General features: G+C 41.9%; 2 protein-coding genes across 2 annotated transcripts; one reads left to right on the top strand and one right to left on the bottom strand.

Moving 5' to 3' along the window:
- The first annotated feature begins 967 nt into the window (after positions 1 to 967).
- cap2 (cyclase associated actin cytoskeleton regulatory protein 2) lies at positions 968 to 22,728 on the top strand. The gene is made up of 13 exons (XM_014414153.4): positions 968 to 1,244; positions 5,436 to 5,557; positions 5,638 to 5,738; positions 7,253 to 7,330; positions 12,612 to 12,755; positions 13,253 to 13,338; positions 13,724 to 13,829; positions 19,531 to 19,726; positions 19,835 to 20,001; positions 20,211 to 20,334; positions 20,427 to 20,509; positions 20,676 to 20,819; positions 20,913 to 22,728. Exons 2-13 carry the CDS (start codon positions 5,446 to 5,448, stop codon positions 20,994 to 20,996), a joined length of 1,425 nt encoding a protein of 474 aa, XP_014269639.1. The 5' UTR covers positions 968 to 1,244; positions 5,436 to 5,445; the 3' UTR covers positions 20,997 to 22,728.
- Positions 22,727 to 25,715, bottom strand: aunip (aurora kinase A and ninein interacting protein). Its single transcript, XM_076879087.1, has 4 exons — positions 25,583 to 25,715; positions 25,243 to 25,361; positions 24,941 to 25,097; positions 22,727 to 24,626 (listed from the first exon to the last, which is right to left on the bottom strand). The coding sequence occupies exons 2-4, from the start codon at positions 25,333 to 25,335 to the stop codon at positions 23,593 to 23,595; spliced, it is 1,284 nt and encodes a 427-aa protein (XP_076735202.1). The 5' UTR covers positions 25,336 to 25,361; positions 25,583 to 25,715; the 3' UTR covers positions 22,727 to 23,592.

Raw genomic sequence — 25,715 nt, 5'->3', positions numbered from 1 at the left:
GAAATTGTAGCTTTTGAGAATTACCTCAGAACATGTCAGCTAGCTTACTGGAAACTTCTAACTACACTCAGCCTCACTGATTCCTAGATGCTACACCACACTGTTACCATACTGTTTATAAAAGATGGCTGTAGATGGGCATTCATTAGAAAAGTCCCATTATGAAACCTCAAGCTGTGCATTTACATGGCCCCTGCCTTGTTGTTTTGAAATTTGTGGTGTGCAAGGTGCAGATGACAAGGTAAGCCTGTCCTAAACCATACTTGGCTTTATCCTCTTGTCCTCTATTACTATAATGCTGACTCTCATTTACAAGTAAACCCCTGCTGTCCGTTAGAGAGAATGCAGATTTGAAAAACTTCTACTCTGGCTTTGCTTTTCAGACCTGAGGCGTCAAGGAAGGAAGTTCACCACCCTCAGGCTTTCTTTGCATTAGCTGGCTCAATGGGTATCACTGAAACGCTGAACAGGACCTGCTCTTGATTAGGAAATGCGCTTGTTGTATGTTGCCATGGTGATTTAACCAGGTAAAAAGATAGGCACTTTCATGACACAGGAACTCTGACTTTGTGCCCATCTTTTATATACAGTCTATGACTGCAACAGACCAGCGTATGTCTGCTATTCTTGGACCTCAGTGGGGTTAAACATAGGGTTTGGTGTCTGTTTACCTTGGGGAACTGAGGGAGTATTTACGTTAAAAGTAGAAAACTAAAGGGCAGCTTTAAACCTTTAACTGATTTTGGAGTTATTGTTGTGACTTGTATTCGTTTAGGGATTTAAAATGTTGAAAATTTGCAGTCTTCAATTTTAAAGGTCAGCGAAGGGGTAAAACTTCATTTCATTCCCATGCACTATGAATATGATGATGATGACTGCCCAGCTTGTAAAAGGCCATTCCCTCAAAAGAGCCCCATGCCGGCATCGCCACAGCACCAATCACTTGTCTATTTTTAGCAGAGCTCTCCGATGCTGCCATGTTGTCTGCGAGGCAAACGTCTCTCCCCCGGAGCAGAGAGGCACTGAGTCACGGTCCTGGTCTCTGCAGCTGTGCGGCTCTCAGGTTCAACGTGTTGCTTAATTAGGACATCCCGGAAGAGGAGCCGGTGCAGCGCGCAGCTGAGTGACGGGGCAGGGGAGCAGGAGGGGACCGCAAGACAGCAGCGAACTGCCACGAATCCGTCCCGGCGTAATCACACCCCTAAAGATCCGGACAGAAATTTACCGCGGACCAGACCAGGGAGGTAAGATGCTTTTAGAGGATGTACTGATGATTTTTTTTAACCAGTGTCAAGTTCAGTTCGTTTCAGTGTGGGGCGGAGGGATGGAGCCCCGGGGTGGGGGTGCGCATCCCTACGCAATAATAATGTCCAGACAAATTGATCCCGTGCAGCCTGCTTTCGTATGTTATGGCAGGGCATGTGAGAGCACTGTTTGTCACCTCCTTTATCTCGATCGCTGCGGGGAGTAACATTATTGCGGCGCGGAATATGAAGCATCAGACTGAAGGACGGGTGAAGTCCTGTGAGCCGGTGCCATGTCATGTTTTATTATGGAGTGATGGTGTCTTCTCGTGTTTACACAGAGAGGGTTCATTTTGCAGCTGTGATAAACCAGTGTGAGTTTAAACAGCCCAGTAATTTTTTAGGATCACATATGCTGTGCCCCAGAAACAACAGGACGCTAATGCGGCAACTAAACCTTTAAACCGACTTGGACAAGACTCATATGCTTTCATATTTTAAATTGATTCAGCTTTTTCTCAAAGATCTATCAGCACACTCCCAGCCTCTGGTCCATATTACATGAGTTACATATCTCTTTATTAACCTCATATAGATAATCCAAATTATTATTACATAAATAGTAATATTCTTAATCATAACAGCCAAACCTTTCACCATCAACTCCCACTGATCACATCACAGCTTCCCACATCAGTAGGTGGATGAAGAGTTGCAGCAGATGAAGAATCAAAGTGTCTCCGGGTGCAGGACCCAGGCCCACAGTGGAATATCTTACAGTAGGCCCATAACAGCAGGAGCCAGACTGCGTCCCAATATAGCCACAAAGATCAGATACCAGGCCGGGGGGTTCAGGAGGCACATGCAGAGTCAGGGTGAAGTCCCTAAAATCTTTCCACTGCATGTGCTGCTGGTTTTGCTGTGGAGTGTTTGTGTTGCTGGCCAACCCGACACCTGCTGACACTTAACTGCCCATAAACTAAACACTCCACATTTTGCACATTTGGACCTCTTTTAATGCTTCACAGGCTGATTCTATCACCTTATAATCACATATCACTCAGTATAGTCAGTATATAGTCCATTCATTCTTTTTTTTTCTTATCTGTTGTTTTCATGCATCATTTGGCATTTGTAGTTTGTGTATTCTTTGCTTTGTTTGTATTTTCACAAGTCTGCTGCTATAACAACATATTTTTCTCTCCAGGATAAATAAAGTTAACTGTCTTTATGTCTATTATTAAGGAGACTGAGGTAAAGGCTATTTGTTGGAAATTACAGACACATTAAAAACAGTACTGCCACATTTTCATGCCACAGAGATGTATCTCTGATACAGCCAGCAGGCTTAACCCCGAGGCTTCCTCCCATTAGGTCTTTGTGTTAGACTGAATGCATTCCAGTAAGTCCATATGAAAAGCCTAAAAGAGCATCATTGGCCATGTCTTTGCATTGCCATGGAGAATTTGGACAAGTGACAATAAAATCAGAACAGAGGCTGAGTGTCTTTGCTTCAGTCTTCATAGGCAAAATTTGAGGTTGTTGACAAGCGAGACAGTGATGAAGTGTTTTGGATTTGAAATAGTACAGTAGTTGATTTTTTTGCACTCTACTGAATTTAAATTTGAACTTTTTGCTCTATCCTCAAACCCAGACAAACCCAGACAAACCCAGGCATTATGTATTATAATAATCGTTCTATCTTTGAGTTATGTCAGTATTTAAAGATTATTTTTGCTGGAACCATCAAATTTGACTTGGCTCTGAAGATCAGCTTCAATTGTTTCAGCTCTAATAAAATCACATCTACTTTTATGGCAAAAGATTTTCAAATCTAAACATACAGTCGTTATGGTGTGTTCACAGAGTACAAGCAACAGGTATCAAGTCTACCAGATGAAATATAAAAGCAGGTGTTACAAAACTTTCTGGGGCCAGAGACTTCTTAAAGGAAAGACTTATTTTTAAGAAATCGCTCATATCACTAATCCTCATATCCTCATGCGACAGTCTGATCTGTGTCACAAATCGCCGTGCTCACCAGCCTACGAGTCTGGCTAATATCCGAAGCTGTAAGAATGGTTCCCTTCCCAATGAGAGGAGTGATCTTATGATAGATCGAAGTGATGATATGACATGCTTGTTTTGCTGAGTTAAATGGTCTATATATGATCCCCTGTATATATAATAAAAACACAATTTCATGAGCTATGGTGCATTTTGCAGAGCCACTCGGGAGATCTGCAGACCTCACTGGATAAAGGGTGACAGGTCTGCACACTAGCTGACAATTTGCAAATATTGTGTATTTTTTATTTGTATTTTTTGGATTAATGTTTAATATAAAGTTTTGTTTTGTAATCCCACTTGGATCAGACCCTCGAGACCAGAAGCTGGTACCAAAGTACAAACTGATAAGAATATTTTCGACTCATTGCTCAAACTTTAAGTGTCCTGCTTCAGAGAACACAAACGCTTGTTGCAAACCGAGACTCTGCTCTCCAGGTTTCTGGTCTTGCCTAAGAGCTGCTGTGACCCACAGAGCAGAAATAACCTCTGAGTCCTGAAACAGGAATTTGGCACTGCTGGGAGATTTCTCCAGAGAGATTCGATGACGCCCATCAGGACATGTTTGCTGCTCACAGGACATAATTAGTAGACATAATTTACAAAGATTACAGACAGCGAATGCTATTCAGCCAACATAGCTGCCATATTATTGGAAAGTGTTTCCGAGCGTTTCTGTAGATCGTTTTTGTAAAGCAAACAGAGCCGTCTATAACTCACACCCCTGGATTGCATGTTGGACACCCAGGTAAATAGCAGGTGTCAGATTAGGAAGCATGTGTTACCTAGCAGTGGTTTGCGTAAACATGCAGCGGGTGGCTGGATTGAGTTCCTCCTCTGTTGACTAATATATGTTGGAAACAGGCCTGCATCGCTTCATAGTGAGACATATGGCTGGTCAGTGTGACAAAGTGGTCTGTGGAGTATTCTCGAATGTATTTCAGCGGTGCTCAGTTACTGTTTGTTTACCTCTGTCCAACAGCCAGAAACATGTGAATTTATGCAAATATGTTTCTACACTTTAAGTTTCCATAGACTAAAACAGAAAGCAGGTCTTCCCGTTGTATATATCTTGTCCTTCCGGGGTTGATGTTGATCGTTACAGAGCAAAAACTTCCAATATCGATACATCAGTCCATATTTTATGCAAAATATAGACATTGATAAAGGAAAAGGAAAATGTTCTCAGTTCCTGCATGTTCAAAAAAATCATGGTCTACATGGTCTGTGCTCAAGAGTGAGGCTGGTGTAGGTGCATCATTAGCTACCATGCACAGAAGTCTGCAGGGAAAAAGGCTACTGTCATATCCCTAAAACAGAACCATGCATGAAACAGAGACAATATCAGACAACAGCATCTTACTTGGACTAGGACCTGAGATGGTTTGAACAAGTGTAGAGGAGGGATAGTGGATGTGCTGGACAAAGGATGCTGAACACGGAGCTGCCAGGAAGGAGGAAAAAACCAAGGCTGCAGAGAAGATTCATGGATGTAGTGAGAAGGACACGCAGATGGTTGGATGTGACAGAGGAGGATGCTAAGTATAGGGTGAGATGGAGGCAGATGATCTGCTGTGGAGAACCCTAGGGGGAGCAGCTGAAAGAAGAAGCTGCACGACGATAGAGGAGCTTTTAGAGATTACCTTTTATTCATTTATTTGCACACACTATAACAAAAAGACAAAAAAAGACAAAATTATTACACAAAAAAGAAAGATTCAAATCACTAAAGCACCCAAAGATAAGCAAATAACCATAAATAAACTGTATATTTAATCAAAGAATCCACTTCATTGTTTGACTTTTCTCTCAGTCTGGCATCAGTTTCTGCCTTTCTTCATCCCAATTAGGTGACACTTTGAAATTGTTCTGACCCAGGCTGTGACTGTGGCAGTGAGCCAGACACCTCATACAGTGACATTATTTATACAAGGCGTGCTGCACATAGCTAAATTTAGTGTTGATGAAAATCAGGAGCAGCGCAGTGAGAAGGTTGAATAGTGACAAACATCACCAAATAAAACAAAAAGAATGATTATAAATGAATTGCAATGATTTTAGCTGTCATCATGTGACAGCAGCAGCGGCCATGAGTAAGAATCCGTAGCTGCTCTTGTTTTCCAGGTTTGTCTTCATGGAAGGATTAATGCAGCGCCTGGAGCGAGCTGTGACTCGCCTCGAGCAGATGTCAGCGCAGGCGTCCAGCGGGATGGCCAACGGGGACTGTGTCAACGGCATTGATGGAGGCAAGTCTGTTAAACTTGCATTTGGAGGATTCAATTAAGACAAGCAAGCAAGTTAGCAGGATTTCACTGTATTTTTCCAGGTCTGTCTCAGTGCGTGGAGGCCTTCGACGTGCTGATGAGTGGCCCGGTGTCAGACTACCTGAACAACAGCCGCGCCATAGGGAGCGAGGTGGAGAAGCATGTAAGGCTTCACCCACTAAAATCTAAAGTCTCACATATGCTACCCTACGAATATAAAATCACTTGTAGGCACTGTCCATGCATCAGCTGCTGCAGACAGATGTTTCTGCAGCTGCTGCTGCAGCAGTCTTCTCTTACAATGTAGCAGGTCTCTCATTCTGCTGTTTGTCAAACCGATCATGATTTAAAGGGGCATTCCCTAAACCTCATACTGAATTCAGCTCATGCTTTATAAGGAGCATATATTTATCCTCAGAGTGTCAACGGGGCTTTTTAAATGAGCCTCTTGCTCTTGTTAAAGAACATTATTTTTTCATTAACATGGCTTTGGGAAAGCTTTGTTGTCAAGTAGTTCACAAAAAAATACTATAACATTTGAAAGGTTAGCTTTATACTTTGGGACATATTTAGTTTCTTGCTTGCTTCTCAAGCCAAGACACTCATCAAGACATTTAACGCTGTATAATTAAGATGACGTATTTGGTTTTTGCCATAAAGATGTGAGACTGTTGTCTGTTGTTTGGCTTTCTCTAACAAAAGATCAGACTATTCGTAAATGAGCGTCTAATTTTGTGCCTGATATATTCATCTATAAACTAAGCTGTGCAAAGGAAGAAGAGCTCTCTGCAAAGGGAGCACTGCTGAAAAGAGGAAAGCCACCACAGATTTTCATTCTCTGCCAACCTTTATCTCATTGGACACACATTTATAAACACAGGATTGTCCCACTCTAGATTCCACTTAGATAGGCAAAGCTGTATGGGAGGTCCGTGGTCCCAAAGAAGGCAGACAACATGTCCGTGTGTGTGTGTTTCCTGTCCTTAACAAAGCCAAGGATGGGAGTATGATTGATCTTTGACCTTACATTCATTTATCAAACTGTTAGTGGAGGACCTTTTCCTATTTGGTAATGACCTCTACTCCTCGTAGGACCAGGAAGTGTTTTATGGTATGCCAGTTGGCAATAATAGCTGTGTTACGTCCTTGGAATGAATCCAGAACAACAAAAACCCTCCAAAACAGACGTGTAAAGGTACTCAGCAATGCCTGAATTTCCTCTGTGCCTTGAAAGATGGTTTCCATCTCTGTGTCCCATCACTGAACACGATGGAGGGTGTGTGTGTGTGTGTGTGTGTGTGTGTGTGTGTGTGTGTGTGTGTGTGTGAGAGAGAGAGAGAGAGAGAGAGACAGAGGTAGTTTCTTCAAGTTTGTAAAGCTCCTTTTATGGAAAAAGCCTCCCCGGTGGTTCCCTTGGCCTGCAAATGGACCTCTCACACACACACACAGAGGACACGGTTGGCTGGGAATAACCCAAACTAAGCGAGTGAGAGTGTGTGTTTGTGTGTGTATATAAGTTAGACATAGTCATTAGAGTGTTTGCCTGGATTTCTGCAGCGACTGCTCAGATTGTTCATGTTTTCTGCATGGTGAACAATCTGTGAAGACAAGCACTCATCAAGCATAACATAATGTATTATGAGATCAGTCCTAACATTTACACTTTGTGACTGACAGGCAGAGATGGTGATGAACGCCTTACAGACTCAGAGAGCTTTCATCAAGATGGCTGCCACACACCAGGAACCAGCGCAGGTACGACAGGAGGACATTAAAAGAGAAACCTGCACTGATGATGTCACAGTGTAACCTCAGAAGCTGTGGGATGGTTTTGGGGGGGTTGTTTTGTTTTGGGGTTTTTTCATGAGCACTGGGTAATCATAATATAATTTGTCTTATATAAAGATCTTATTAAAATTGTAAAACACAACTGAAAACATGAGCTAAAATGAACTGGCTTATGGAGTCGGGACATATTATGCATAATCGTATGTCACCGATTTCAATCTTTCACAAAACAGTACGATTTTATTTATAAAGCACCAAAAATAACAACAACAGTCACCTCAAAGTGCTTTATATGGTTAGGTAAGGACACTACAAGTGCAGTGTTTTCTGTCTGATCAGCTGTTAAATAATATTTGATGAACTACAACAAAAACTACAAGTGTGGTTATGCACCCTGATTATTTAATAGCATATGGCATCTGTCCTTTTTATTCGTTCACAGGCTGCAGCCGGTCTGGTTTAACTCTGTCAGCTTGTTTAAAACTAAAATAATCCCACAGAGGTGATTTTGTTTTCTTTTTTCCAAGAAGCTCTTACACGACAATCACCTAAGGACAGGAGACTGAAGCTAGAATTTACACGAGCTCACAAACGTTGGGCCGTAGAAGTGTAGCCTGGTCTGATGAGTCTCATTTTCTGTTGTGACAGCCAGATGGTAGGGTCAGGATTTGGCATAAATAACATGAAAGCATGGATCCATCCTGCCTTGTATCAACAGTTCAGGCGGCAGGTGGTGTATTGGTGTGGGGGATACTTTTCTGGCACACTTTTGGACCTCTTAGTACCAACTGAACATCATATAAACATGTCTGTGTGGGTTGTAGACATCCAGAACTTGGTAGTCTAAGGAGCTTGGAAAGAAAGTGACTGGACTTCTTTAAGCTTAAGATGTTTCATGTCTCATCTGAGAAGCTTCTTCAGTTCTAAGACCAAATGTTGGAGAGTCCCAGGTGTTTAAACCTTAGTGGGGATTGTCCCTTAAGAGGGTCATTGACTTACATTATTAATGATTTGCCTCATAACATGAGGCAAGGTGGAAAAAAGGCAGTTCTGAAGGGAAGGCCAACCACGTACTAGCGAGGTGTACCTAATGAAATGGACAATGATATATGGTGGAAAGCTGTCCACATACAAAAGGTAGGTTAGACAATCAGGAAGTAGGGAAGACAGGGGAAAACAAGGCATCATTACAGGGAAAGACAAAAACAAAGAAGATGAACAAGGAAAAGTCATTTCTATAAAAAATCAGGAGGACAAAGAAAGAGGATGGCAAAGACAGGAAAACCCCTGGAACTCAAAACAGAAACCAAAACTAAATAATATCGCAACAAGTACCACTCAACATCACAAAAAGATGGCTCCATGAAACCTAACCTGATATGACAGAGCAGTTCAGTGCTGTTGTCTTAGCAACGTATATCAGGTTTATTGGCCATCGTGTTGTTAGAGAAACACCAGTCATGGCCTCCCTGCCATCATTATTTTTCACTGTATCCTCTTTATTGTCTTTAGAGCCTGTCTGAATGTGACACAAACAGTGTTACCATGTGACTGGATTCCATGACTGCGATTGGCTGTTTGTGTTTCAGCTCCCAGCTGAGCCACACAAAACCTGCTGAAGCGTGGTGCAGCTCTCATGACTTTAAGGGCCAAATTGCATCAAATTACAGCAGCAGCCTAACAGAGAGATGAGCTGGGCCTCAGTCCTCTGTAACGGTCTGACCCATGTGTTTCCCAGCAGGCCCGTCTGTTCACAGAGGGATTACTCTGCTCTTTGACCAAGAAAATGCTAATACAACACATTCCCAACATGTTCACGTATAGAGAGCAGAGGGGTGGGAGAGATGTCTGTGTCTGTGTGTGAGAGAATGATATCATCCCATTGGCCTTCTGCTTGTGTTGTATGTGTGTGTGTGTTACAGGGTCCACAGAGCCCACCAGGAAGTGATTACTCCCGATCTGTCAGGTCATTGGTTGAGAGGCTGTGAAACGAGCATTCAGAGATAGTCAGAAATGCAAACAAGGAAAGAGTGAGAGAGAGAGGGGGACTAACCCAGGAGAGGGGTGGGCTGATAGAGAGGAGAGACACATTCAGCATCACAACGAAACTCAAAACAAAACACGGAAAACGGGGAAATGGTGGCTCAAGAGCTGCTACCAACGCCCTGATCCAACCACATAATGGCCAATGAAAGCTTCTTTCATTGTTTTTTTGAATGTGCAGCATGAGCAAAAACTTCACACCCTCATGTTGTAACCCAGTTAAAACCGAGAGCAATAAAACATAAATTAAAACTGAGTTAGGTAAAACCGCACACCTTTGGTGTCTGTTTTTACAGACAGGCGTTCAGGTTTCACAAGAAAAGCTGGTAAAATTTGGAACCTAAAGACCTGAAGCTTGCATGAAAACTGTAATGTAGTTTTCAAATGTTCAGATGTTAATCTGCATTCATATCATGCAGGATGAATAGGAATAAAAAGACACTTCGGTTTATAACCTTTAAAACAGGTTGAACAGCAGATATTGTTCAATAGAACATGCCCTCCTTGGTTTAACTGTCATAGATGCCAGTTTAGGTTTGAATTTATAAGCCTGATTTAAGCTTTCTACCTTAGCATGAAACGGTTTCCTTTGCACAGTCCTAAAAACCTTTCAGTGCACAACCAAACACCAAAAACAAAAATACTCCCCCGAGTACAAAACTCTCTTCAGAAATCTCTCACAGCTTTCCGCAGTCAGGTCTATATCTGTAGCTCTCAGCACAGATAGAGAAAAGTGTGTAACTCTGGGCAGTGCCCCTTTTCTATCCACACGCATACACACACACACACTGACATGCGCACACACATATCTCCAAAACTTCTGGCCTTCCTCCACAGCGCAGCTCTGTTGTGCTCTCTGACTTTTTATGGGCATGTTCTATATTTGAGCCTGTTGTTGGTGTGTGTGTGTGTGCGCGTGTGTGTGTGTGCGTGCGTGCGTGTGTGTGTGTGTGAGTGTGTGTGTGTGTCAGTTAGATCGAGTGTTAGACAAAGAGAGAAAGAGTCAGAGAAAGTAGGCATCTCACTCTTTCAGGTGACCTCAGGTTGGCCAGTTAACTCACCGTGTGTGTGTGTGTGTGTGTGTGTGTGTGTGTGTGTGTGTGTGTGTGTGTGTGTGTGTGTGTGTGTGTGTACTGCTGTTCCCGGCAGTTCACACATGACTTTCTGCCTTTGATGCAGCGCTTGTGTAGGAAGTCAAGTCCTGTGCTGTTATAACGCACTGAGCTCAGCCAAACACATGATGTGAGCTGACGTTTTTTATCCTTTTTGCCGGATTGTTCTCGGCACTGAAAGAAGCAAAAAGCTCAAAAATCTGATAGATGGCAATAATGATTCAGCACACTCAGCTGAGCTTGTCAATAACTCTTTTGTCAGTGTGTTGATAGCTCAGCAGTAAACAACAAAAGTGGAAATGAATCAATTAGCTGCTCTAATACATCTCGCCAGCACGTGAACCTTCCCACAGCTGGGATGTGAGTGCAGGCGCTTCTTTTTTGCAGAAACTTCTCCAGGCTTTGTAAAAGTTTGCAGTTCTTCAGCTGGTAAACGACTAACGTGTACAGCAAGTCATTCTCTCTCACCCCTCTGTGTCCGGGAATTCTCAGAGCGAACTGTTTGCATGCAAACGAACCAACGAAGACTGACTCTGTGCCACAGTGAAGTCATCAAAGGGAGGTGTGCAGGAACCAGAAGGTGGAAAACAGGCCAGAAAACTAGTGCATCCACATGCAAACAAACACAGAAAACTGGGAAATGTGACTGTAGAGGCAGAGGACAAAAAACAGCAAATGACACATCTGCATGGCAAGGACCATGACACTGGTTTGGGGGTGTGATACACTTCGGACAGGTCATCATTAAATATGTGATCATATAGCACAAATGTTTTAACACTCTTAAAGAGGCTGTCCTTATGAACATATACATAAACATATTTTTTACTCCCTAAGATCCTGCTTACTTATATGGGTGCATTACAGTTGGATTTTTCTGCACCTTATACTCTGCTCGTCACAGACTTATTGCACCTCATGCATCCCGAACAAGAGCTCAGATCTCAGCAGGGTAAAGTCAGATGTTTTTCCTTTGAATTTATCCTCCAGTACTCATAAATTTGTATTAAATGAGTAATTGCTCGCCTTTAAATACTGGCAATAGAGATAACAGATTAGTAATGGAAGGAATTACTACAGGGAAAGGTAATGGAAAAAGTTACGCCTTAGGGAGGCAAACTTCACCCCTCAAATCTTGCTTGCTACCTTAAATTCGTCCTACATGCTCACTCTTAAGCACGGCCTATTTGCTGCAGTAAAGAGGTGATGTATTGCTTCAAAGACAGCCATTAGGTGGACTTAGAGGGAATAAAAGCAGCTGGAGGAGCAGAGAAAGGGGCGTCTGTCTGTGCTTATGAAGATCATGTGCGTCTGATCAGGGGAAGAATTTGTTGGGAAATAAAGTTTAGTGCTGTCTTTGTTGCTCTCCTGCTCTCAAACATAAAACTACTAAACCTGATGCACATGAATAGATTTTCATTTCAAGCATCACCTCTTGCTCACGTCTAGGTGATGCATGTATCAGGAGCACCGCTGCAGCTTAACCGATCACTGCCAGCTCCTCCTGATTGTTCATCAGCTTCCTCCTGTCACAGCTCATTAGCTCCATATGTTCTACATTACACTCATTTCACAGCAGATCAGAACATGTAAGCAAGTAGCAGCTATTTGCCAGTGAAACGCTGTGTTCCTGTACTTCTGTGAGTGCGGGTGCATGTGTAATTGATAAACTGTAAACATTGGAGAAACGGTATGCCTTACAAGGCCACAGGGATCTCCCCATGAACTGAGGAATGTTTTCAGGCTCGGAGCGATGGGGAGGGGAGCTGAGAACTATGAGACGAGCTATACCGTAACTGAGATCTGGATGTTCCAGTGGAAAAAAGGCCCGTGCTAATCAAATCAGATCGTCTCCTGCAGCCCAGTTTAGGAATTGCTGGATGGTGCCGAAGTGGGCATGGAAATATAGCTCAGATTCTAAAAGAGGGGCTAAGGAGGTGGCTAAAATATACTAGCGAGTAAGATTTTACAGGCATCAGTGTTTCTTAAACAAATAAGAGAATTTGATGTTTATAGGGTTCAGATTATAATGACCCTTCTCTTTTACACCCATCTTCTGTCCTCTTCCTAATTTCTCCCTCCTGCTCTTGCAGACAGAGCTCCAGGACCTCTTGAAGCCGATTTCAGATCACATCCAGGAGATTCAGAGCTTCAGAGAAAGAAACCGTGGCAGCAGCCTCTTCAACCACCTTTCAGCCGTCAGCGAGAGCATCCCCGCACTGGGCTGGGTGGCCGTGGTAAGGATGAGCACACATGAACGTGCACATGATGCTGTGTAAAGATTGGCATGTCTGATAAAACCTATTTAAGCCACAATACAAGAAAGAAAGCATATCAACTGTCTGAACAGAAAGCTATTAGCCCTTTTTGAATTTGATGGTCCTCAGGAGCAAGTATTCAACACGAAGTTAAGCCAACTTTTCAATCATCTGCATAAACAACCTTTCATGCAGATAAATAACTAAAAGTAAGACCTTATTTTTCTTCCTACAACATGGACTTTTTCTGTTTTCCATCAGTACAAACATTTCTTCTGATTTGAGGCGAAGATCATTTTAAGATCAAAGATCACCATCTCCAGTGCTTGAATACAAGTCTTTGAAGCTGCTTCTGGTCTGTGCAGGTTACTGGCAGGACGCCGCTTTTCGCCACTTATGAAACGTGCTGAACTTAAGATGTTCAGAGAAGTGTTTATGTCACAGCTTTCAGGAGATTTTATCTCTCTCCATCTCAGAGTCAGAAGCCTGGTCCATATGTAAAGGAGATGAACGATGCTGCCACCTTCTACACCAACAGAGTGCTTAAGGACTACAAGGAAACGTAAATATAGCTCATTTTTCATCTTCTCTAGATATTTGAAACATTACAGCTGATTTATTTATTCCATAAATGACAATTCATGCAAACCATGAAAGTCACTGTGGTAAACAAATCAGGTAGAGAGATGACAGGAGCCTAGAATGCAAAAGTAGATGAAAATTAGAAAGGTAGCATGGCGAATGCAGACTAACGGTGTTCAACAATAAAGCAGATTTTTTATTTATTTCACAAATTGTTAAAACATTTCTGTATCAATTTAACCTGCAAAACGCTGCATCGTGAGTTTCTTGCTCTGCTCACCTGCTCAGGTCCATCCTCATCCACATGCCTCAGCTTCCTTCATATATAATTTTTTATTTGACCGTTATATGTTTGTCTCTCCCAGAGACAGACGTCATGTGGACTGGGTGCGCTCCTACCTGTTGATCTGGACTGAGATGCAGGCGTTCATCAAACAGCACCACACGACAGGTCTGGTGTGGAGCAAGAGTGTGAGTACACAAGCGAGGTGCCACGTATGGATTCAAAAGGCTTTTTTTTGCCTTTGTTAGTACAATATTGTGCTGTTTTATGTTATACTCACCACCTTCTCATACCTGAGCCTGAATCACTCCTGTTACTAGTGCTTTATAATGTCAGCTGTGTTTTCATTTGGTTTCTGTTCGCACGGCTTGATCGTTTTATATCTGCTCAAAATAACTTCTACCATTTTTAGTTATGGAGCAGTCAGTTACATAAACCACTGCAGGGAGCATGAATGAATGAATGAGCTTCTCCTCAGTGGCCGCTCACCGCATTTCTCTGTGAAGCTTTCAAAGACCTCTGTCCCTCCCACACACACTCACACACACACACACACACTGTTAATGTCTACTCAAGGACTAGCCTTTGCTAGATCTCAGAGATTACAGTGATCTGAAACAAAATCTTCTTCCCTTATCGGTTAGAAGAGTTTTTCCTCTTGATTTAATTACAGAAAGAAACAACAAAACTAAAGCTTCACTTTCCTTATTAACTGAATTGTTGATCCGAGGGGAAAGATGCCTGTTCACTCTTGCTCTGAGCCGCAAGTGAGGATCAATAATGCTGTCATATTTGTAACTATGAGGTTGCTGCCAGGAGATGGTCGGGAGATCTGAGCTTAGCATGAAGAATGTTAACAAAGTGAAACAGCTGGCCTGGATAGTGTCATTCATAGTTTAATTTTAAACTCAAATAAAATAAACCATTTTCATTACTGAGCTTTAAAGGTGCTGTGGAGATATGGTCATCATGGACACCCTTTTTACAGCATATTTAATACCTTTAACAAAACAAGAAGCAGATGCACAAGTATACCTTCATTTCAGATTTTATCTAATTCATAAAGGCTCAAGTAAATACACACACGGCCACTAATATTTGGTTAAATGTCCCTTAGCAAGTTGCACCTCTACCGGACGCTTTTGGCACCCATCAATAATTTTCTGGTATAAATCTGGACGGATATTTGACCACACTTTATGGAAGAAAGATAATGTTAGAGTTCGTTTAGTTGGTTTCCTGGCGTAGACCCGGCTTTGAAGTGCAGTCCACACAGGCTGAGGTCGGGGTTTTGGTAAGGCCATTCAAGAATCTTTGTCTCGCCTGACCACCGTCTCGCTTTTCCATGTGGGCAGCTGCAAATTTCAGTCGAGGTTAAAAGTGTCGATTTAGTAGCAATGGCTTCTGTCTTGGTCTGCACCCTCTCAGTCCATGACAATGAAAAACTGGTTTCACTGTGGACAGTGATGCTGGTCTTCCAGCAGATTCCAGTTTCCAGACTTGAGCCTTGGTGGTTTCTGGTGACTCCTAACCAGTTTCCTCTTATCTGAAGGTGACAGTTTGGGTCTTCCTCCTGACACCGCCAAAGTGATGGCCCATTTCAATAACTTGTATTTAAGTACAGTTGTTTGAACTGATAAATCCTGCAGTTGTTTAGAAATGACTCCAAGAAACTTGCTTAAATCCACAATTCTCCCTCTTAGTCTTCACTGAGTTCCTTGGACTTTCCCGTTGTTCTGAGTATTGGTCAGTCCAGTGAGTGCTTTTAAACTAATCCTTTTATACTGGCAAAGAGAAACTACAACGTAGTCGATCATGATCACTAATGAGAAGTTAGCAGGCCTTGTGAAGTTAAAAAAGTTAAAAGATTTAATGTGTGTTTTCTTATTTTTTAAAGTCATTAAAGATGTATGCAGTACACTCATTCGACACTGGAAAAAGAACAGTTCGAGAAATCATTCGTGCCCTTGATGAGTGGATGTAAACTTCTGACCACAACTGTACCTTTGGGCATTCAGGACAGCTGCTTCCTTCTGTTTGCACTCTAAGTTAAGAGATCTTCTGCTCTCAGCAGGGAATCAAATAAGCCCCAAATGGTTCACTTTTTCCTTTATTGCAACATGAAACGATGAAAACCTATGCTCAGCTTAAACTAATGCTCAACAACTGTGCTCACATGTGTACTGTCTGCATGCAGAAACTTGAGAGCCTGCGGCGGCTGTGTGTGTCAGCTGCTGGCCCTGCTGTCAGACAGCAGAGCTGCTGCATGTGCGAGAGACACAGAGTGTGTGTGCGCAAACAAGGACCGGAGTGTGTGATACCAACAGGTGGTCCTCACGATTTACTTGAATGGAGGTTTTCTTTACAGAAGTTGCCCCGACAAAGAGCCTGTGTACACACACAGCCTGTGCCGTAACCTAAACTGCAGGGCTGGTCCCTCTTCACCGATGCAACGCGTCATCTGCTGCTCAGACGGCGCTTTAGTGACAGGCCTATCCACAGGCTGACATATGGACTCATGCAAACGGTCACATTAAACTAGACACAGGGTAAAAAAACAAAAGAACTTAAAATGTTAAAGCAAGTCCGATTCTGAGTAGTGAACATCACACTTTTAACACTTCAAATATTTTTTCCAGTTGTCCCTCGGGGGCTTGTAGTTAACATGATTCTAGTTATCACTGTTTAAATGGTTGAACTGACAGTTGTTTTATTTATTTCAGCTGATTATTTCTCGTATAAAATCTTTGAAATCGATAAAAATAGTAATTTCTGCTTCATAAATCTCAGAGTGAAGCCTTCAAACCTTCAAGCAAGGAGTTCTTCATGTCAGAAACAGGAAACAATAGATGTCAACTATCTAATAGACATAGCTGGACTGGCCATCGGGCATACCGGGCATTGCCCGGTGGGCCGCTGGCGATTTTTTGTTTTTATGGGCCGATGGATTTTTTTTTTCTTTTTAGGAAGGGTATATATAATGAAAGGTGTTGGATTGGCCAATTGGTCATGATCGACTCTGGGCTGGACCAATTACAGCCGAGGAGGCTGGATGCACCCTCCCCCTTGTTTAACAATCACGTGATTTTCGCGCATTGCATGCCGGGAACTCGTGGCAAAACAATCCAATCAAACAAATCAAATGCAAACATTTGCAGCACCGCAAAACGTTCATTCTCCGGTTCCAATACCTTCTTTTTTTTTTCTTTGCCGCACAAAAAAGGAATGTACAAAACAAAAGGAGAACAATGCCGGTCAGAACAAAGACAGACTCGACGAAAAGACAAAGAAAAGATACGAGGAAAAAATCAAAGGAGTGAAAGAGTGGACAAAAGACGTCAGCGTGCTGCCCAACTTTCACCACGCTCAGATTTATAATTATACGCTTCTTGGAGTGAGTGCATACACTCATGAAGTTTAGTAACTTCAGGGCACTGCAACAAGCCCAGGTACAGTTTACCGACGGATGGGTACAGGACCTTGAAACGCACCGTGTAGAACGAAAGACTATTGTACATATCATAAGTTTACCAGTCTCACAAATCGTCTTCATAAATACACATTCATTAACAGTTTATTAATATAACCTTTGAGCTCAACGGTAATTAATTAGTAGTGGAAATAATTTCTGGTAGTGTAACAGTGTTTATGTGGTATTATTCCACTTGCCACAAATATCAGTGTAATGGGGAAACAGCGCCCCCCCCTCTCGGTGTGGCTGGCTGCAGTAATCGCTGCCAGTCTGCCGTAGCCATACGCCATACGAGAGGTGAGTTGTATTGTTCCGCACACAATATAGCTAAGTAGTACAGACACATAAAACATGTTTGATTAGCTGACGAGCACCGAGTGTAATAAGTGCTTAGTGGACACATGTCCAACACCAGTTTTATGTACTTTTCATTTGTTTATTAATGTGTGAAACTGTATGCTAAAGCGGAATGCTAATGAGATGTTCTGCCGTAGTGTGCTGTGCGGAGTGGTGTGTGGCGAGCCTGTGCACTGATAATACACCGTTGTTTCCATTCAGGTACATCGTTTGTTGCTGTTATTTTATTGTATATTAGAAATTGTAATATTGCTGCAGTAATCGCTGCCAGTCTGCCGTAGCCATACGAGAGTGTGCTGTGCGGAGTGGTGTGTGGCGAGCCTGTGCACTGATAATACACCGTTGTTTCCATTCAGGAAATAAAGTGGCAACGATCGATCAGAGACTCCTTGTCTTTTTAAAAACACTACACAACGCAGAGTCGAGGAGTCTGTTTGGGCCGAACTGTTGCAGCGGGATGAAGCAGAAACCAGTTACAGTAGCATTACAGAAATGTAGCAGTGACAATAATATTGTATGTTGTAATCGCAATGGACAATTAGTGATACAAAACAACTGTTTTATCCTGTGAATAAAAGTATATGTTTTTGTCAGTGTACCATGGTTATAACAGAAGCGAAACGCAATATTGTGTCAGAACAATTCACTATTTATGCACAATAAACAAAGGAGCATATCGCGAAGATTTTAAGTGAAGCTAATTATATTAACACAAGGAGCCACCTTTTTTTCCCCACCTAAATCCTTTTGTGTACAAAAAGGATTTAGGTGTACACAAAGAAGTGTTCAGTAGATAGTTTTACAGCCATGCATGAATGTGTGCGTGCACACATCTGCTGGTTCTAATCCAGAGGCATGCAGTGAGCTGTTTAGTGTAACAGGTCTACATTGTTCAGCAGTGATATTCACAACACATGTTACTCGTGTCAAAGGTCAAGTCTGAGCACTCAGAGGCACGTTTGGTGACAATTTAACCCTGTGTCAGCTGTGCTAGATCTTCAAAAAGCAGATGTGTGTGTGTGTGTGTGTGTGTGTGTGTACCCTTCTCTTCTTTACACATCAGAGCTACTTAAAGGACCTTTTTCTTCATAATTTAAATTCTGATGTTATAAAAAATCTGTAATGAACAAAATTTGGGGGAAAAAACATCTTGATTTTTCTTTTCTGGCACAACAGTGCATCCATCTTCTTACGCTTATCCAATTCAGGGTCGCGAGGGGCGAGCTGTGGTCTATCCCAGCTGTCGTAGGCCGAGAGCCGTGTATGTCCTGGACAGGTGGCCGGTCTATCCCGGGGTTACGTTTGAGAAACAGTGCAGTCGTAAAATTTTGGCCATTTCGATGTGAAGCTGTCTGTTTTTCACCCATCAAGTAGGAAAACTCCTGTTTGATCCTGGGAGGTCACTCTCAGCTGACATTCATCTTAATCATTTTTCATATTTCATCAGTTTGTTTTATCTTTTTTTTCTTAGTCGTTATTGTTTTGTTTCTTGTTGCATTGCCTTCATTTTCTTTATTGTTTAAACTTGTTTGTTTAGTTGTTTTGTTCTTGTCAGTTTAATTTTAAAGGGAAAGCTCACAAACCAAAGATGCTGTGTTTCACTGTATTAGAAAAGCTTACTTTAGTTTAAAATAGTATCCAAATTCATTCAAATAAAAAAAATTAGGTAAAGATTTTGTTCAGATTAACTTGTTCAGTATTCGTGCACAACACTTAGCTTAAGTAGTACAACCAACACACAGGATGAGTCATGTGAACTGAAGGCAACTTGAGTGAGATCTGCTTAAATTGAAGTTACTAAATTTAAGTGTTTTAACTTTCTTAAAACTCACACAGTTCACATAAAAATGTGATTGTGTTGCTTTGTGTTTTTTACATTACTCACATCAAGTGTCAGAGGACCAGGGTCTGCGAGCACTGCAGAGTTGTACAATTTAAGTACACTTTAAATGAAATAAACAGGCAGACCTCAGATTCAGAGCCTGAGTCAAATTAAAATATTTTAGTAAACATACTTGAATTATTTTTAAAATATTTTATTTCCTTCCAACATCTCTCAGGGCCCCATTGCTCCTGCTTCTCTCTTTGATTCGCCCCCAGCCCCGAGTGCACCCTGTCCACCTCCACCACCTCCTCCACCCCCTGGCCCTCCTCCGGTGTTCACCGATGACGACGCCAAGCCTCAGGCGGACGCCGCCGTAGCCCAGCACTCCGCGCTATTTGCCCAACTCAACCAGGGCATGGACATCACTAAAGGTGCATCCATGAGCAACACAGAAGAGCTGAGCGACAGTTTCCACCTTAATTTAATTTAAGCTTATATTTTTAAACTCATAATGTTATCCTCACACTTTCCATCTGTAGGTCTGAAGCATGTGTCAGATGACCAGAAGACCCACAAGAACCCCAATCTGCGTTCTCAACAACCAACAACAGCCAAAGGCAAGAACGCGGGGCCTGTGGCTTCACCCACTACACCTGCCCAGAAAAGACCCCCTCTGCTGGAGCTGGAGGGGAAGAAATGGAGGGTGGTACGTGTGATGTGTAAATCCTATTTTGAGGATGATTTGTATTTAATTAAACCCACAACGGGAGCTGAAATGAAGGGCACTTTGGAAAATTTCAATGACAATTTAATTTGCACCTACCCAGCTCTCATTTATATCGTAGAAACAAACCCAATCCAGGTGTCCTGGTAGACCGGCTGCTAATCTAGATTTTTGAATCCTTATTGTTGCAGGAAAACTTTGAGCAGAAGCACGACCTGGTGATCGAGGAGACGGAGCTTAAACAGGTGGCGTACGTCTTCAGTTGTAATAACTCCACCCTGCAGATTAAGGGCAAAATAAACTCCATCATCATTGGTAAGCTTCCTGAAAGCAAAATCATGAGTTTGAGCACAGATTTCATAACGTGGGATTATAATCTTCATCTGGTTTGTTTTCATCCCGTCTAGACAACTGTAAGAAGCTGGGTGTGGTTTTTGAGAACGTTGTTGGGATTGTGGAGATCATTAACTGCAAATCGATTCAGTTACAGGTGAACACATTTTTATTTTGACACAGAATTAAGTGATGTGTCGAGTGTCTCGTAGGTCCGCTTTCGTTTTCTTAAAACTGTTCAGAGTTTTTCACCCAAAGTGTAAAATAACATCTCACAGTGCCCAAAAAAAGCCTGTCAGTAAGTGAGGCATGTCTTTCTGCAGGTTTTGGGAACAGTTCCCACCATTTCCATCAACAAGACCGAGGGCTGCCAGGTCTACTTGAGTAAGGACTCTGTCAGCTGTGACATTGTCAGTGCCAAGAGCTCTGAGATGAACATCATGATACCTGAAGGAGAGGGCGATTACGTGAGTAACCGAGATAAAGGCTGAGCTAATTCTCTCCATGTGTGCAGCTGTTCTTACACTTACTTTGTTTTTGTTTTCCTTTTTTTTAAACAGAGGGAGTTCCCAGTGCCGGAGCAGTTCAAGACTGTGTGGAATGGAGCCAAACTGGTGACAGAACCCACGGAGATCGCAGGCTGACTTTGTCGTCCATAGAACACAAATATATTTCCGTCCTCCTGATGTTATCCCTCAGACATACAGTGCTGTGAAAAGTACTTTCCCCCTTCATAACTTTTTTTGTATAGTTGTCACATGTTTTTAGATAATGAAACTTTAATCAAGTTTTAAAATTAGATATATTGTTCTCTGCTGACCAAACAGAACACAAAGGCTCATCTCATGCCAAAAAACATCCTGGTGGCCCCTGAGACTTTTGAGCAAATATTCTGTGGACTGACAGGACAAAAGCTGAACTTTCTAGAAAGATTGAGCCACTTAAACTAACACAGCATTTCATAAAAAGAAGATCATACCAAAAGTAAAACGTGGTGGCAGTGGTTGCTTTGCAGCTTCGGGACCTGAATGACTTCTGGGCGACTCTGCTCTCTACCAGAAAATGCTGACGGAGAATCTTCGGCCATCAATGGTGCTCAGGAAACTCAAGGACATTTGGCTTAGTCAGTAGGACAATGATCCAAAATACACCAGGAAGTCCACCTCTGAATGGCTCAAAAACCAAAAACAAATAGAAGGTTTTGGAGTAGTCCAGTCAAAGTCTGAACTTAAATCAGACTGAGATGCTGTGGCATGACCTTTAACACATTGGAGAGTCTTCAATGTGGCTGAATTAAAAGAATTCTGCAAAGATGAGTTGGCCAAAATCCCTCCACAATGATATGAAACAATCATTGCCAGTTATCGCAGTTCTTGCTATCAAGCGTGGCACAACCAGTTATTAGGTTTAAGGGTACATACAGGTAGTTTTAGGCATTTTTTTTTCCTTTGATAAAAACAAAAAAAATCATGGTCATCATCATTTAAAAACTGCATTTTTATTTACTCAGTTAAAGTTCATTTGCTGATCTTAAACACATAAATGTGAGAAATATGAAAAAGAAATCAAGAAGGGGGCAAATACGTTTTCATAGCGCTGTAGGAAAGGTTTTCTAATAGGCACGTAGATTAACTTTTAGTCCACTTGCTGTATTTGTGACTTCATAAGAGGTTTCTCCAGCATTTCTGCAGCTGTTGTCTGTAATGAATCTGTCAGTATAACACAATCTCCCACTAGTGGTGAAGAATAGCTCAGGTTTAGGTGTCACAAACCAGAGCACACTTACATTTCTGTGCCAAAACAACACAGGCATTTATGTGAGAAAGTGTAACTGCTGAAAAATAATATTTTAAAGGTATTCTCATCATTAGATCCGTTTCCTTAAAATATAGATTTTAAATGTTCCGGGATGACCACTAATAAGACAGTACTCCACTTACACCTACTGCAGAAAACTTAAAAAACCAACATTACCTTCAAATAGAGAAAAGCAAATAAGTGTCTGTGGTACATTTTCCATCTAATAAAGTGCTTCCAGCCACCTCTGTAAAGAGCATCGTGCCCAGCAGTCATGTAGTAAAGTCACTGTGAAGTACATGCAGTATTGTCCTTATTCTGCATTAACAGCTGCTGTTGTGATTGAAATGATTAATTAGCTAATTTCTTTTACTGTACAACGTATCAGCTATAGTGGTAACGGTTACCTCCGAGCACTTCCTATGTTTATTGTACTTTGTATACCACTCTTATTTTGTAGCACACAGCACCAGCATAGCACAGATGAAATGCTGATACTAAAAATATAATATACGAGAAAACAATTTTATGTAATTCTGTGTCTTTTTTTTTTCCAAATAAAGTCAAAACCTCCCAGTTCTGGTTTGTTAGTTTTATTTTGTGCGAGGAGAAAAAAAAAGCACAACAAAAAGAACCATGAAAGGGAGAAACAAAGAATAAAATCTCAGGAGATCAGCCATGACATGGAAAGAAGACAATCACAGAGTAGAAAAATAAACCAAAACAAATGTTCTTCCGCCTCATCCCTGTACGGTAAGAACTGATGATATTTGGTCATAATGGCTTGTAATATCACAGAAGCAGCTCTCCCTGTTTTGAGCAGGAGGGCAAGAAGTCCAAACCAAGAACAAGCAAGAACCTGGCTAACTTTTAAAACAAAGGGACTCGTGTAGAAGAAAGCCTTCAATCTGAGACAGGCCTGACACAACAAGACCTGCAGCATACAAGCTGGCCGTGTACTGCTAGGTTCATAGACTACATAAAACCATGATGTTACTCACTGGCTGGTGAAGTCCCGGCTTTAATTCTCACACTGAACATCTTGACTTCACCATTTTAGTGTTTTGAAACAAGAAGTGACAGCGAAGGGGTGCAAATCCACAGACACTACACACTTGTATGTCAGCAGTCAGATAAATCACAATTTACAAACATTAGGTTATGAAATGAGATCTTGAAACTCTCCAGAGAAGAATTAGCTGGGCTAATAACTCAAAGGCGCTGAAAGCTAACTTTCCTGTAGACTTGTAATAATCAGACTTCTTTTTTCAGTCCATGAGCTGCCCCCTACTGGCCATTAAAAAGAATGCAGGTTTACAGCACTTCCCCAACCTGGAAGTCCTTAAAAAAGGATTTTTCAATATTTTATCCTCCAAAATCCACATTTTTGGAAAAGATTTGGAACAGCATCTGAAATCTGTAGTGCCTTTAAAAGGCTGTTTTTCAGTGTTTAATCACTACATTTCCCTGAGAGTCTTGAGTAAACAGCATCTCTTCATCCTCTTCCTCCTCCTCCGGCAGAGATTTGTAAGCACTCACCACTCCCATGCTGACGTTACTCTGATCTTTGAGAGGACTCCTGGTGTGCAGACCTCTGTGTGCGATCACCCTGAACCCTTCAGAGTCCTGAGTGAACAAAGTGGCCAAACTGTCCTCATCGAGTTCTCTGCTTCGCTGCTGCGGCATTCGCCTTTTGAGAGGAGAGCTTATCGGTTTTGTCCTCTTGATCTGGAAGGCAGAGCTCTCTTCTTTTGCAGCCTTTTCCCACAGCTGACCTGTTTGTTTCCGAGGAGAAGCGGTTTTTGGTTGTGTCCACTTATGATTTGAAACAGGTCTGAAATGAGAGGAAGATGAGTCTTTGCTTGGGGAATTATAAGACGGTGGCGTGCTGTTTTCCTTCTCATCAATCATACGAGAAGAATGAAGACGTTTAAAAGATTTTTGAGTTGAGGTTTGTCCTTCTGCATCTATCAGTTTTCTAAAGACCTCCTCCTCATTCTGCAGACTGTTTACTAAACTTGGCTCAGAGCTGCTGAAGTTCTTCACTGTTGTACATTTGAGGCTAGTCTGATGAAAGTTATTTTCAGTGTACTGACTGAAAGTGAACAGCGGGTCCTGACTCCACGTCTGTGGTAGAGGTTGACAGTCATCTTGTGTAAAGGTGGCATCAGAGACCCTCCTCTTACTCTGTGGTGGTTCACACTCTTCAGGCTTCTCTTCTTCAGATTCACAGTATATGTTTTGTAAAGTTGAATGGTTTTCTGAACGTGTCTGCCATAATTCTGTTTCCTTCTCAGTCACATTTTCACTTGTACACTCGTCAACCAAAACAGGCTCAAAGTTGGAGTTTTCAAAACCAACATTGCGCCCTCGTTTTTTCCCTGATGCTGTGGCTGTCGGTGTAGCTGAGTCAGATGATGAAAGAGGCTGCACTGAATCCATGTTTGGTGGCTCAGAAGTGGACATCTTATTGAGGACTTTTAGAAGAAAGTAAGAAAAAAATTATGTTAACACAAAATCAAATAATTTACTGTATTAACTTGTATGCTTATTGGTCACTTCATTAGGTTCAATTTGTTGTAAACACAAATATTTAATCAACCAGTGATGTGACAGCAATGCAGACATGATTAAAACGACCTGCTGAAGTTAAGACTGAGCATCAGAAGTGAGATGAAAGGCGGTTTAAGTGAGTGTGGACATGGCATTGTTATTGGTGTCAGACAGGCTGATCTAGACCATCAGACTATAAGATTAGACTATAACTTTCGGCAGACTTTTAGATGCTTACCTCTCCGATGAGCTGTGAAAAAGGCAGATATGGAGCTCTGTTTGGTTTTTGGCATTTCTGTTTTGGTCTGAGTGAAGTTGAGTGCCACAGCCAAACTGTACCCAGCACCTTCACAAAACGGGTTCAGCAGTTTAGAAATGGGACGGCTACGGCGCTTCTGAAAGATATAAAAGAGAACACAGTGTGTAAACAGTAATAGACAGAGACTGCAGATCAGCATTTTAGTGTATTAAATAACTGCTCTACTCAGGCATGCTGGAGAAGCCATTCGGTCAGTGTTCAGACCATGTTTACACAATTACCTGTTTAGCTTTTCCTTTCAGCTCCACAGTGTCCAGCCAAACATCACAATCCTCTTGATCAAAGGTCTGTGGTGCTGCTGCAGTGCTCTTCATGGTGGACAGCCCAGGGAAGATATGATCTGTATGAAATAAAAACAGGATTTTATAAACAGGTTAGACATGCCGTTTGTTTTAAATAAAGAATCATTATACTTTAAAAACTATTTTCATGTCTCTCGTTGATGAACATGTTTGCAAGAAGCCTTTACTTATCTTTAACTAATTCAATAACGCTACCACAGACCTGTGAGTTAGCTACAGTTGGTTAACATAGCTCTTAAAACTGATTTTTGGGAAATACCTTATGATACAATGAAGATCCAGAGTAATATTTTGAGGTTTCCTTTGCAATTTTTTATAATCGTCTGTATAACTCTCTAGTACTCGGTTCAATCTGCCGCCTTCAGGACTGTCTGCCCCTGATGATTGACTGT

This window comes from Maylandia zebra, linkage group LG22 (genome assembly GCF_041146795.1).
Source record: "Maylandia zebra isolate NMK-2024a linkage group LG22, Mzebra_GT3a, whole genome shotgun sequence".
Taxonomy (NCBI): domain Eukaryota; kingdom Metazoa; phylum Chordata; class Actinopteri; order Cichliformes; family Cichlidae; genus Maylandia; species Maylandia zebra.
Note: the sequence above shows the minus strand (reverse complement) of the source record. Positions and strands in the feature narration are given on the sequence as shown.

Bases quoted from the DNA above. Each gene is read 5' to 3' on its own strand.
- cap2 (XM_014414153.4), top strand. From the start codon at position 5,446: ATGGAAGGATTAATGCAGCGCCTGGAGCGAGCTGTGACTCGCCTCGAG. The intron at 19,727-19,834 runs GTGCATCCATGA...TTCCATCTGTAG, and splicing joins GGGCATGGACATCACTAAAG to GTCTGAAGCATGTGTCAGAT. The intron at 20,820-20,912 runs GTGAGTAACCGA...TTTTTTAAACAG, and splicing joins CTGAAGGAGAGGGCGATTAC to AGGGAGTTCCCAGTGCCGGA.
- aunip (XM_076879087.1), bottom strand. From the start codon at position 25,335: ATGAAGAGCACTGCAGCAGCACCACAGACCTTTGATCAAGAGGATTGT. The intron at 25,098-25,242 runs GTAATTGTGTAA...TATATCTTTCAG, and splicing joins TGAAAGGAAAAGCTAAACAG to AAGCGCCGTAGCCGTCCCAT. The intron at 24,627-24,940 runs GTAAGCATCTAA...TTCTTCTAAAAG, and splicing joins TTTCACAGCTCATCGGAGAG to TCCTCAATAAGATGTCCACT.